The following is a 12176-nucleotide window of genomic DNA, read 5'->3' as shown; positions in this document are numbered from 1 at the left end:
CCTCCAAGGAGCCACCTGGTTTAACCCTTTCCAGGACGAATAGTTAAGATTAAACTCCATGTACTTCTAGAAAAGGAAAAGAAAAAGAAAAAAAAAAACCATAGCCAGAAGTAGTATTAAAACCGTAGGGAGCTCTGGTGGCTTAGTGGCAAGAAGCTGTGTTACAATCCCAAAGGCATGTGGTTTGAGTCCACCAGAACCTCTGCAGGAGAAAGATGGACAATCTCCTCCCATGTGATTAACTGCCTCTGAAAACCCTCCAGAGGGGCAGCTCGGGGGTTAGTTCTAACTTGATGATACACAACAACAACAGTAATAGTTCCTGTTTGTGTCAGGTTCCTCTTTGTGTCCTTTTTTCTACACTACCAGGGAGCTCTGGTCACATGGTGGTAAGGAGCTGCGCTGCCCCTCTGAAGGCACGCGGTTCACACCCACCAGCTGTTCCACAGGGAAAAGATGGACAGTCTCCTCCTGAGTGATTTACTGCCTCTGCAAACCCGCTGGAGGGCCAGCTGTGAGTCGGTTCCCACCCGATGGGGCATAGCAACCAACACCACAGGGCAAAGTGCAGATCTCTTATATGTAGGGTCGCTGTGAGTCACGGTAGACATGATGGCATCTCACAGCAACAACATAGCTTACTGATTGTTCTTTAAAACAGGCGGGGAAACCTTGTCAGTCCCTCTTACATTGCCCTCTTATGGGTCCTTAACCCCGAAACAGCTCCTAGGGGTAGCTGGGGGATTTGAATATCTCTGGGATGTCACTGTCCAGTTTCGAAATAATTTTATAAATGGGTTTCTTCCAGGAAGGATCTGAGTCTTTCCCTGCGGAGACAGCTCTGAAGAACTCCTGTAGTGTCAAGCTGGCGATTTCCAAGAAGCAGTCTGGGACCTGCATTCCCAAAGAGACCCACAAGAAAGAAAAGACATGAGGCTGGGAAGTACCTCACGGCTCATGGCCGTTTGTTCCTGGGGCTGATAGGAGCACCCCTGCTCTGGGAACCCCTGGAATTGCCTACTCCCTGATCAAATACAAGCCTTAAAATGACAACCCAGTGAGACAGCCTCTCTGGGACAAGCTCTTTGCAGCAGAAATTGATTCCAGTCATTTTGTACAAAAATAGTGGCATGTTTAGTAAGCAGAATATGAACTCTAGCCTGATTGAAAATAGATCTGTGGTTCACAAGAGGGTTTTCATGCCCCTCTTTTCAATGTCTAATGTGGGAGGCCGTGCCTCTAACTAAGCATCCCCCACCTTTGGGCGCTGGAGCCGAGGGACTTGATCATCTCCGCTTCCTAAGCTGTCTGGGAGGGGGCCTCAAGAACCTCGCTGGAGTACCTCACTGTGGCTGGCCCCATAAATGATGAGGCCCCCCCAGTGTCCAGATCTGCCTGCAACCACAGCCCAGCAAATGACCATGTCTACAGAGATAACATGCAGTGTGACCTTTTCCACACTGGCCCTCAGAGAGGGGGCCTCCTGTTTTCTCTAGAGGTAGACTTGGGGTCCGATGTACCAGATGGCTGAGCTGAGACCTGCAGACCTTTCTCAGCAACAGCAATGAACCAATCTTTGTAATCACAGTAAAAGTGAGAGGAAGAAAAAGAGGAGTGTGACCAGACATGTGGGCTCTGGCAGAGTGAGAGGCCAGACTGAGTACTGAGTGGTTGGGGCACCTGAGAGAAAGCAGCTCATTTGGTCAGCAGTGATGCTCAGGCCATGTGCTCACCCTTTTCTGATGCTTTACCTCTAAGGTGCCACCAGTGTACCTTCCCACACAGCCCAGAGGGCCTGAAAAGCTTTATGCATTGAAAACATGAAAATGTTTATGCATTGCATCCGGAGCAGATTTGAAGTGACCTGCCTTGGGAGGCCTGCAGATAATAAAACTGTTCAAGTGCGAATAAGGATGAACAACAAATGATGACCAGGCCATGGTTGTACAGAAAGCCTAGGCCAAGACTAGAGGCTGCAGCTGAGCACACTTAGCCACCAGGCTCTTTGCACAAAGGCAGTAAACAGCTTAAGCAGCTTAATCATGACAAGAGTATCAAGTCTGACACGACAGCCACCTGGCAAACCTCTCCTTCCGTTTCACAATGTAGACTGGCTGTGTATCCAGTTTGCTGCATCCATCTGTCACTCCAGAAAGATGCTGAGGCTGGAATTTTTGTGGGAGATGTATAGAGTGATGCTTGGCCACCCTGATTTCTCCATGACTTAAGGATGGACAAAAAAGGGCATTTTTTTTAGAACTGCTACCATCAAGGGATGACAACTCATCAGACCTCATGGGACAAAGTGCACAGTCTTACCTGGAAGTCGTTTCCTTTGTTATAGTGCATGTTGAGTGCTCTGAAAAGTTCCGAATCACGGAGAACCACCAGAGTATTGGGTTCTGCGACACCTTCTGAAATGGCCTGCCGGGCAAACTTCTCCATTTGGATGTAATAAAATTCACGGAAGTTGCTGAACCACTTGATCATCTGGGAGGTGATACAGCGGTTGAACTGTGCATAGAAGAGGTACATCAGGTTAGACCTTTGCCATGAATGCATCAAAGTCAGAACTGTCTGCCGCTGGTTCAACAAAAACAGCTTCCAACAACAACATCAAAGAGGGCTTCTTTGAGAAAACAGCCGTGGCTATTTTCCAAGACTATCCATTTATACGTAGGGAAATCAGAATTTGTTACTGTGTCCACTGGAAAATGCTTTGTGAATGAAGATAAGAAACAATTATGTAGAGGTTCCTCCCACCCCGTGAAAGACTTCGCATGATGTGTGACATTGGGAGGACTCAGGATCGAGGCCATTGTCATGGCAGCACCAGAGTCTTTGGCTCAGGTTCTACCTGGGCAGGGAAGGGACACATGTGTGGATCAGAGAGCATGTTCTCAGCAACCTAGAGATGCTGCATGAATCAGAAACAGAATGTACTACAGGCTGAATATGAACGAAAGACCCCAAAACATAAAGGAATAATATGGATGCAGGAGTCCTTAACCCAATGCCCACAGTGCCCCAGTGGCATGGTGGTTAACGCAGTTTGGTTGCTAATTCAAAGATCTGCAGTTGAAATCCATCAGCTGCTCCCTGGGATGTAAATGTAGCAGTGTCTTCCATAAAGCTTTACAGACTTGGGAACCCAGGGACTGTTCTGTTTGGTGCTATAGAGTCTTTGTGAGTCCAAATTGACTTTGCAATTGGGTATTTTTGGCATATTGGGTTTGTTTAAAACAAAAAAAACCCAACACCCAGTGTAAAGAAAGGAGGGCTTCTGTGGGAACAGGAAGGTCTGGTTCCTACAATCAGCTGCCTTTCCTTATTGTTACACTTGAAGTGGATGGCCCTTCGCTAAGTTTTGAAGCACAAGAATTTGCATGAAAATCTGAAAGTGTCAGCTTTTTCTACAGTCTTTTTTTGTAACATTCCCAGCAAAGCAGGAGATTGTGCCATGAACACCATTTGTCAGGGTTTCTCTCCATCCTCTACCTCCTTTTTCCACGTGTTTCTGACCATTTATACAGTTCAAAAGCTTAACTCTGTAGATAACGAATTTTCCCAGCCACAGTTAATCATCTGGGGGGTGCCAAGTACAAATACGATCTCTGGGACTTGTCTCATCTGAGCCAAAACCACTGCAACGTGAGAGTTTTACAGAAGCTGGAACCTTGTTGCAAGACTTACCTGAACATCAGGGAAATAGACTTTCAGGAGGTTGGAGCTGGGGTAGCGTGTGAAGAAAAACATGAGTTTGGCCTTCTTCAAATGACCAGGATTCAGGCCGTCTTGGATGTGTCCCAGTGTCAAGGAAAATGCATTGACTTGTTAAAATGCCAGTTTTTCAAACTGTCCAAATAACTGCCCTACTGTCATTTGTTTGTTTTGTTTAGTTTTGGTTTTGTCTCTAACAAGCCTGGTCAGGTCACTTTCTTGTGTGTGCTGGGTTCTATAGCAATGAGTGAAGTTACAAACTTCATAAAGATGAGTGAACGTCATAGGGCAGATACAATTTCAAATGCAGTTTGTGTGTGTGAGAGTGTGCCTTCATACAGGGACTATTTAGAAACCTCAAGTAGAGATTTATTGACTTTCCTACTCTCCGTCCATATCCCCCTCTGTAAAATGAGAGGAGACTGCACCATAGTCCCCTGCTGGCTTCCATTCCTCCACCTGCCTTTATAGTGCTTTATGCCCACAAGCATCTGACCAGCTTCTGACTCCTGTGTCATTTTTTTGCTTTTGTTCTGAAAGTTTGGACCTCAGCACCAAAAGTCTGGCAGAACTTTCCTCCTCCTCTGTGGCTCAGCTCAGCCACTCCTTTTGTGGCATTTTTCCTTGACACATTAAGCCTTCCTCATTCTCATTTGCAGCCCCAGTGCAATTCACCTGCTGACTGAAAGACTGGCAGTTCAAATTCACCAACCACCCTGTGGAAGACAGACGTGGCAGTCTACTTCTGTAGAACTTAATGTCTTAGAAGCCCTGTGGTTCTCCTTGGTCCTGCAGCCTCATTGCGTGTCTAAATCGACTGGATGGTGATGGCTTAGGCTTGGTTTGGGGGTCCCCCTTTGTACAAACCCCAGTTGTAACAATGACCTCCTTAGAATTTTTACTGCACTTTTCTGTCCCCACTTAAACTGTGAGCTCTGTCAGAATAAGGACCTTGTCTTTTGATCTCTGTATTTCTTGTACTTAGCCCTGTGCTAAGAACATAATAGGTGCTCAATAAATATTTGTTGCCTGAGGAATGAGTGACTGAGTAAATGGTCAGTCTTAATCCATATACAACATAGAAAATCTGCTCCAAACCCCGTCTCACCCTTTAAACGGGTTCCTTCCCCTGCAGCAGGAGCAGGGAGCAGTGATATGGTCACCTGGCACCGGCTGGGAGGGAAATAATGATTCCTACACAGAAGATTTTGTGGTGCAGGGACCATCCTCAGGGCAGATTAGAAACATTACAGGAGAACTATAGTTTAAGAAAATTATGACTTCTCAGTACAATAAGGCATTTACTCGGAGGAAACCAAACCAATTTTCTATAGTTAGAGTTGTCAGAAGTACCCAAGCTGCTATTCAAGCCCTCACCCTTACCCTCTGCCCCACAGCCCGACGTGTTCGTTCCTTTCCAGCTTCATGAGTGCTGGAGAAACTATCCTGGATTTGAGAGTAACAGGCCCAGGTTCAGATACTGATTCTGCCGCCTGTCAGCTGTATGACCTTGGACAAGCCACTTACCTTCCCTGAGCCTTGTTTCCTCAGTTCTAAACTGTAAAATGTGGTGGTTAAAGAGTTGTGTTTGGCAGTCAGATCCTGGGTTGAATCCTAGATTTGCACTTGTTCTCTTGGGACTTTGGGTGAGTTCATTCACTTTTCTATCCCTGCCACTCAGATGGCTGATTCTGCAGCACATGCTGGAGGCTTTGAGATCATACCGACCCATGACACCTTCGCTAAAGCCCTGGCTCCTGATAGCAGAATTTTCATGAAAGGTGTATGGCATGTGTGCCATGTATTAATAAATAAAGCCACAGTCTGGGATCTACATACTGATACTCCTCCAGCAAAATATAGGGCCCAGTGATTAGGCCTAATCCTTGCCTAGTGGTAAAGAGCTGCACTGTCAACCCAAAGGTAGGTAGTTCGAACCCACCAGCTGCTCCATGGAAAAAGATGCCTTTTCTACTGCAATTTACAGCTTCTGAAAACTCACTGGAAGGTTAAGTATGAGTCTGTTCTGACTCAATGACACGCAACAACAGTAGATTAAAAAGTTCACCGCAATCTTCTTGTTACGTGCTGTTGAGTCACCTGCGACTCATAGCCATCCTATGTACAACAGCCCTAAAACCTCTATCCTGTGCCACTCCTGTTGTCTCCAACATACCTACCCCCCTTATCCCAGTCACTGAATCAATCCATCTCATCAAGGGTCTTCCTCTCTTGTGCTATCCCTCCACCATCCCAAGTATGACATCCCTCTCTAAGGACTGGTCCCTCCTTACAACATAACCAAAGTATGTCAGACAAAGTTTCAGAATCCTTTTCTCCAAGGAGTAGCCTGGTCTCAGCCTCTATAGGACAAACCTGTTTGTTCTCCTAGCAGTCCATGGTATATTCAATACTCCTCCAGCACCACAGCTCAAAGACATCAATTCTCCTTCTATCATCCCTAGTCATTGTCCAGCTTTCCTCTTTTTTTCCCCCATCATTGCTCTTCAGTACTTTGGCGAGGTCTCTAACAGCAGACTTTCCCAATGTAATTAGTTTTGTTTTCCATTTTCTGGCTGCTGGTACCAAGAGTGTTGATTGTGGAGCCAAGCAACTAGAGCTGTTAACAATCTCAATCTCTTCATCTATCATGATGCTGCCAATTGGTCCAGTGGTGAGAATCTTTGTTTTCTTGATGTTGAGCTTCAATCCATATTGAAGGCTGCAGTCCTTGCCCTTCTGCAGCAAGCACTTCAGGGCCTCCTCAGTTTCAGCAAGCAGGGTTGTGTTATCGGCCTAATGCAGGCTGTTGATGAGTCTACCTCCAATCCTAATGCCATATTTCTCCTCATAGAGCCCAGCCTCTCAGGTGATCTGTTCTGCATATGGTTCAAAATTGGGAAGGGTGAACACCAGGGATGTGTTCTTTCTCCATACCTTTTTAATCTATATGCGGAACAGTAATCTTAGGGAAAAGATATGCTAGGATTCTCAGAGCTCTTTGACTTTTAGAAGTAAGGCTGAATGTTGATGGAGCTAAGCTCGCTGTGTAGAAGGTGCACAGTGCATATTGTCCTCATCACACCCGCTCCACGTGCTCTCTAGGGAGGGTGTGTGAGTATGGAAGTTCCTCTGAAGGCAGCTTGTTCTTAGGTGGTGATTCTGACCTAAAACTTGTCTAATGCTGGGATATAGGCAGCAACAGTGAAAGGGCCAGGACACTGCCTGGGGCTCCAACTCGTTCCATAAGCAGCAGATACCTCATCCATGCAACCAGGCGTGGTGTAAGTCATTCTTAGGAATGGACCTCTAAAACTCCTGAATCTTGCTTAGCATTAACTGACTCATTGCCATAGTGTTAGGCCAATTCATAACTGCCCCTTCCTTAAGTTTCTGAGGCTATAAATTACATCGGAGGAGATTGCTCCCCTTTCGCACTAGGAGCCACTGGTGGATTCTAACCTTCAGGAGGGTGTGGCCTTTGAGGTATGTGTACAACTTCCTTTGGCCTATGCCTCTCTTTGCCCAGTCTTCTTTCAATGAGGCAAGACCTGGCAGGTAGTGGGTGCCCAATAAACACTAGTATACCTGTCCACCCCCACATGCGAGGATGGCTAGCTAAGAATTTTTGGAGACTGAGTCTTCTGGAGATTCTTCTGCTATTACCTAACAAGACAATCTGTAGAGGGAGGGATTTCAATACCAATGAAAAGTGCCTACTGCCTTGGGATGGGGTGTGAGATATAACATTTGTGGCCAGCAGGGGGCGCTCAGAGCCTGTAGGACCCATGCTTAGTGAATGGTCCCCCACCCACCCACCCCGTTCCATCCCATGTATTCCAAGCCCAAGACTGCACCGCTCACACCTGAAACTCCATAGACACATGGACCTCTGGCACCTGGGTTTTGGGCTACCCATTAGAAGATGCAGATTTGGAGGCTGCACACGTCAGCCTCTTAAGAACTTCATAACAGATTTCAAAACGTCACAGGCTCTGAGAAGACTTGTGGTTAAGAAACTAACTCAGATTTACCCAAGCTAATTTTTCTTCTAGGGATTTCTGGTGGCAAAGTCAGGGCTGACATTTCTTCTCAATTAAAAGTAGAAGAACCTCAAGAAGACTCAGTCCCCACAGATTCTAGCTATACATCCTAGCATGTGGGGGTGGAGAGATACGTTGTTATTATGTGTCATCAACCAACTACAACACATAGTAGCCTTATTATGAGCAATGGCTCAGAACCCTGTCCTATCTTGAGCCACCCTCACCATCTCAGACACATCTGACCCCATTGGGCAATCTCTGTGTTAATTCATCTCATCCAGGGTCGTCTTATTCTGTACTGACCTTCCATTCTTCCAAGCATGATGTCCTTCTCCAAGGATTGTTCCCTTCTGGTGACATGTCCAAAGTATGTGAGATGGAGTTTCAAAATCCTTGCCTCCAAGGTGCAAACTGGTTTCACCCTCTCCAAGACAGACCTATTTGTTCTCTTTACAATCCATATGTTCAATACTCTTTTGAAGCACGACAACTCACAGGCATTGATTCTTCTTCTGTCAGTCTTTGTCCATCTAATAGCAAGCAATTGAGAAGGCCATGGCCTGGATTAGGCACCTTAGTATCTAGACTGACATCATTGCTCTTTAGCAATTTGGAGAGATCCTTGACAGCACATTTTCCTAATGCAACTCGTCTTTTGATTTCCTGGCTGCTGGTGCCAAGAGTGTTGATTAAGGATCCAAGCAAGATGAAATTATCAACTTCATTATCCTGTCTATTGGCCTGATGGTGAGGATTTTTGTTTTCTTGACATTGAGATATAATCAGTATTAAAAGTTGCAGTCTTTGACCTTCTCCAGCAAGTTCTTCAAGTCCTCCTCAGTTTCAGCTAACAAAGTTGTGTCATCTACATAATCTAATTTGTTAATGAATCTTCCTCCAATTCTGATTGCCGCATTCTTCTTCATAAAGTCCAGCCTCCAAATGATCTGTTCTGCATATGGATTGAAAAGTTAAGGAGAAGGGATACATCTCTTCACACTCCTTTCTTCATTTTGAACCATGCAGTGCTCCTTTGCTCTGTTTGAACAACAGCTTCCTGGTGTAGGTATAGGTTTCAAATGAACACAATTAGGTCTGCTGGTATTAATATTGATTGGGCACCTAATACCTGCCTGATCTTGACTCATTAAATGAAGACTGAACTAAGAGAGTGTTGCTGTTAACTCAAAGGTCACAGCCCTCTGTTGGTTCAAATCCGTCAGCCGCTCTGCGGGTGAAAGTTGGGCGATCTTGTATGCCACTTACAGCCTCTAAAAACCCAGCTATGAGTCAGTTGCTATGGGGCAACAATCGTTGGAGGTTTTTAAATTTTTTCCCCTTCAATTTCAACCACTGTTATTGTCCTGAGGGTTGTTACAGGAACACCATTTAAGGTAATGAGGTCTAAGAGTTGCCAAGGAGTCCTTGGGTGATTAATACCATTAATGCTCTTGGCTGCTAACTGGATCCACCCAGAAAAACCTCAGAACAGCTTTGACAATGAACTTCTGAGTGATTCTGAAAACCCTATGGAGGGGCCTCTCTCCTCTGTATTTCAAGGAAGGAGATCCTTCCCAGTGGGAATGTAACCTTCTAATAAATCTATCTTTAATATTTTGTTGTTGTGCACCATGGAGTCAGAACTAACCCACAGCTGACCCTCTGGCGAGTTTTGAGAGGCAGTTAATCACACGGGAGGAGATTGCCCATCCTTCTCTTGAAGAGCAGCTGGTGACTTTGAACCACGTGCCTTCAGGATTGTAGTGCAGCTTCTTGCCACTAGGCCACCAGAGCTCCTTTGTTGTTTGGTACTGTCAAGTGAGAACCCAGTAGGTTTTCAGAGGCAGTTAATCAAACAGGAGGAGATTGCCCATCCTTCTCTTGCAGAGCAGCTGGTGGATTCAAACTATGCACCTCTGGGATTACAGTGCAGCATCTTTACCCTAAAAAATCCAACAAAACACTATGGAGCATCGTTCTACTCTTTCACACAAGAAGTTACTATGAATCAGAATTTTAAGGATCACAAAGATGGTGCAGATCAGAGTTCTTCAGATCAGCCTCCAGAGACCAAGCTAATTCTGAAGGCTCCTGGTTGTTGGCCCTCTCACCTCCTCCTCCTTCAGGTCTCCTGATTCTCTGGACATTGGCCATGAGAACCTCAATTACTCATAAAGGATATGTGGACTGAAGAGAAGGAAAGCGCATCGGGGACAGCCTGCAGGCCTCTGTGCTCCACTTTTACTGTGGGAAGGAGGGACAGCTGTTCCAGATGTGCAGAGGGGAAAGACAGAGGGTACTGTTGTGGGCTCAGAGCTGATGGCCGAGGTCTGACCGCTCCCCATGACCGAAGCGTGGACTCTGAGGAGGGGTGACTTTGAGAAGACAAGTCCTGGGGAGGATTGCTACTCCAACAGCCATTGGTTCCATGGCCCAGTAGCTGGCTAAGAATCAGATTCTCCTGGTTGCGGGCAGGCGTGGTGAGGGGACAGTTTGCTGGGGGGTCCTGGTAGGGTCTGGGGATTGTTCTTGGAGAGTCAGCGAACCTAGGAACACCTTGGGGCTTGGCCAGTGAGATGTTCCCCCAAGAGAGTCCTGCCTGTGGCTGGACTCTCCTGGGCAAGGCAGCCAGAGGATATCCATCTCTACACATACCTCCCCCAGGAAGGGAGGGCTCCCTTTTACCCTCTGGTGTGAGTCCTTGGAAGCTTCTACCAGGCAGAACAGGCTGGCCTGGTGGATCCAGCAGCACCTTTTGTAACACAGAGTCCACAGCCTGAGACACCGCACTCCTCAGTTCTTCCTTCAGAAGCCCCAGCAAAGCCTCTGCTCCCGCAGGAAGGACCTCTGCCTCCTCAGATTGCTGCTTGACCTCAGACACTCTGAGGTTTTGTGCCATAGAAAGCTCCCTACTGAAGCCCTGCTGGTGGTCACTGCCCCTCATCCATGGACTAGACCCTTGGACACTTTTCTGTTTTACTCTCAGAGGACCTTTGCCCTTCTCAGAGGTCCCTGGGCCCGGAGCTGGGTCCCCTGGCTCGGCAGGCCTGTCTCTACGCTCCTCGGCAGCATGAAGGATGTGTTCTTCGAGGTTTTCCAGCTGCCGCTTCAGTAGGTAAAGCTGTTCTCTCACCCCAAGGTCCCCCAGCCCCTTCCTGTTGCACTGGTCCCTGGCAGAACCTGGTTTCTGGGGACCCTGCTGCATGGGAAGGCTCTGTTTCCTCTTCCTCTCCCGGGCCTTTTCCAGGAAACTCAGGCTGTCCCTGCACTGGGCACTTGCTGGCACCTGACGACTTGGTAAGAGGCACATGCCTTGGATGATGGTCTCCACTCTAGCCCTCTTTGCTTGGATGTGTTCATCCCAAAACCAGTCAGCGTCAGTGAGGCTGGAGCTGGGGTCATGGCTCCAGGAGAATGAGGAGTCTCTGGCCGGGTCCTGAGAGGCTGGGCTTTCCCCACCTTGTAGGCAGGGTTCTGCCGGGTGGGAGCAGGTGCGGGACTGAGGAGAAAGCAGCACAGAGTTTGGATCCATTGCCTGGCTCCACAGGCACTTGCTCAAGGGCTGAGAGAGTATTAGGTGGGGTTTCCTAACTCTAATCTCCCCAGTTGAACTGGGGGTGCTGCTTTTGTACTTGGAAGGGCAAGAAACAACAGTCCCAGAGAAGAATTCAGATTCTGGGGTGTCAGGTTGAAAAGGCTCCTGGGCAGATTCCTGAAATGAGAGAAAAGAAAACAGAGCATGTGACTTGGAGCAGTGCTTTTCAGAAAGTGCACTTGTATCACCTGGGGATCTTGTTAAAATACAGATACTCTACAGGTCTGAACTATTTCTAAGCAGCTCCAGGTGGTGCACCTCCATGTCAGAACCACATTTACGGAAGACTCCCAAGAGTGACCCTTCAGGAGAGGGTGAAACCAAGCTGCTCCTTGGTGGCTAGGATTTTGAAGCTCCGTCTCACATACTTTGAGCATATGGCCAGGAGGTCCTGGTCCTTGGAAGACATCATGCTCAGAAGGCTGGAGGGTCAGCGCAGGAGAGGCAGATTCTGGATAATATGGATTGACACTGTAACTGTGGTAATGGGAGTAGGTGAGTTGGAGATAATCTGGTCAGTTCAGGACAGGGCAGGGTTCAGAGCTATTGTTCATAGGATACTGAATTGCAGCCAGCTCAACAGTATATAACAAATATGAAAAGCTGATTTCCACCGGAGCTGATGCCAATTCACAGCAACCCTCCAGGGCCGAGCAGGACTGTAAAATCTTTATGGAAGCAATTTGCCAGAATCACTCACTCACCTTTCAATTAATGGCTGATGCTTTAATCACTGCACCACCCGGGATCTTAAGGAGACCTTTATTTTTTTATATTTACATTTTTTTATTATTACTAATTTTCATGAACATTTG

General features: G+C 47.0%; 1 protein-coding gene across 2 annotated transcripts; it reads right to left on the bottom strand.

The window, feature by feature from the left end:
* Positions 1 to 726: 726 nt before the first annotated feature.
* PROX2 (prospero homeobox 2) lies at positions 727 to 11298 on the bottom strand. Of its 2 annotated transcripts, XM_006884678.1 has the most exons (4): positions 9949 to 11298; positions 3694 to 3801; positions 2320 to 2514; positions 727 to 894 (listed from the first exon to the last, which is right to left on the bottom strand). In XM_006884678.1, the coding sequence occupies exons 1-4, from the start codon at positions 11296 to 11298 to the stop codon at positions 727 to 729; spliced, it is 1821 nt and encodes a 606-aa protein (XP_006884740.1). The 2 variants fall into 2 exon arrangements, with proteins under 2 accessions (XP_006884740.1, XP_006884741.1); XM_006884679.1 differs by lacking the exon at positions 3694 to 3801 and having other exon boundaries at positions 10519 to 11298.
* Positions 11299 to 12176: the final 878 nt, after the last annotated feature.

Source organism: Elephantulus edwardii, unplaced genomic scaffold (genome assembly GCF_000299155.1).
Source record: "Elephantulus edwardii isolate Elephantulus edwardi_28Jun2011 unplaced genomic scaffold, EleEdw1.0 scaffold00037, whole genome shotgun sequence".
Classification (NCBI taxonomy): domain Eukaryota; kingdom Metazoa; phylum Chordata; class Mammalia; order Macroscelidea; family Macroscelididae; genus Elephantulus; species Elephantulus edwardii.
Note: the sequence above shows the minus strand (reverse complement) of the source record. Positions and strands in the feature narration are given on the sequence as shown.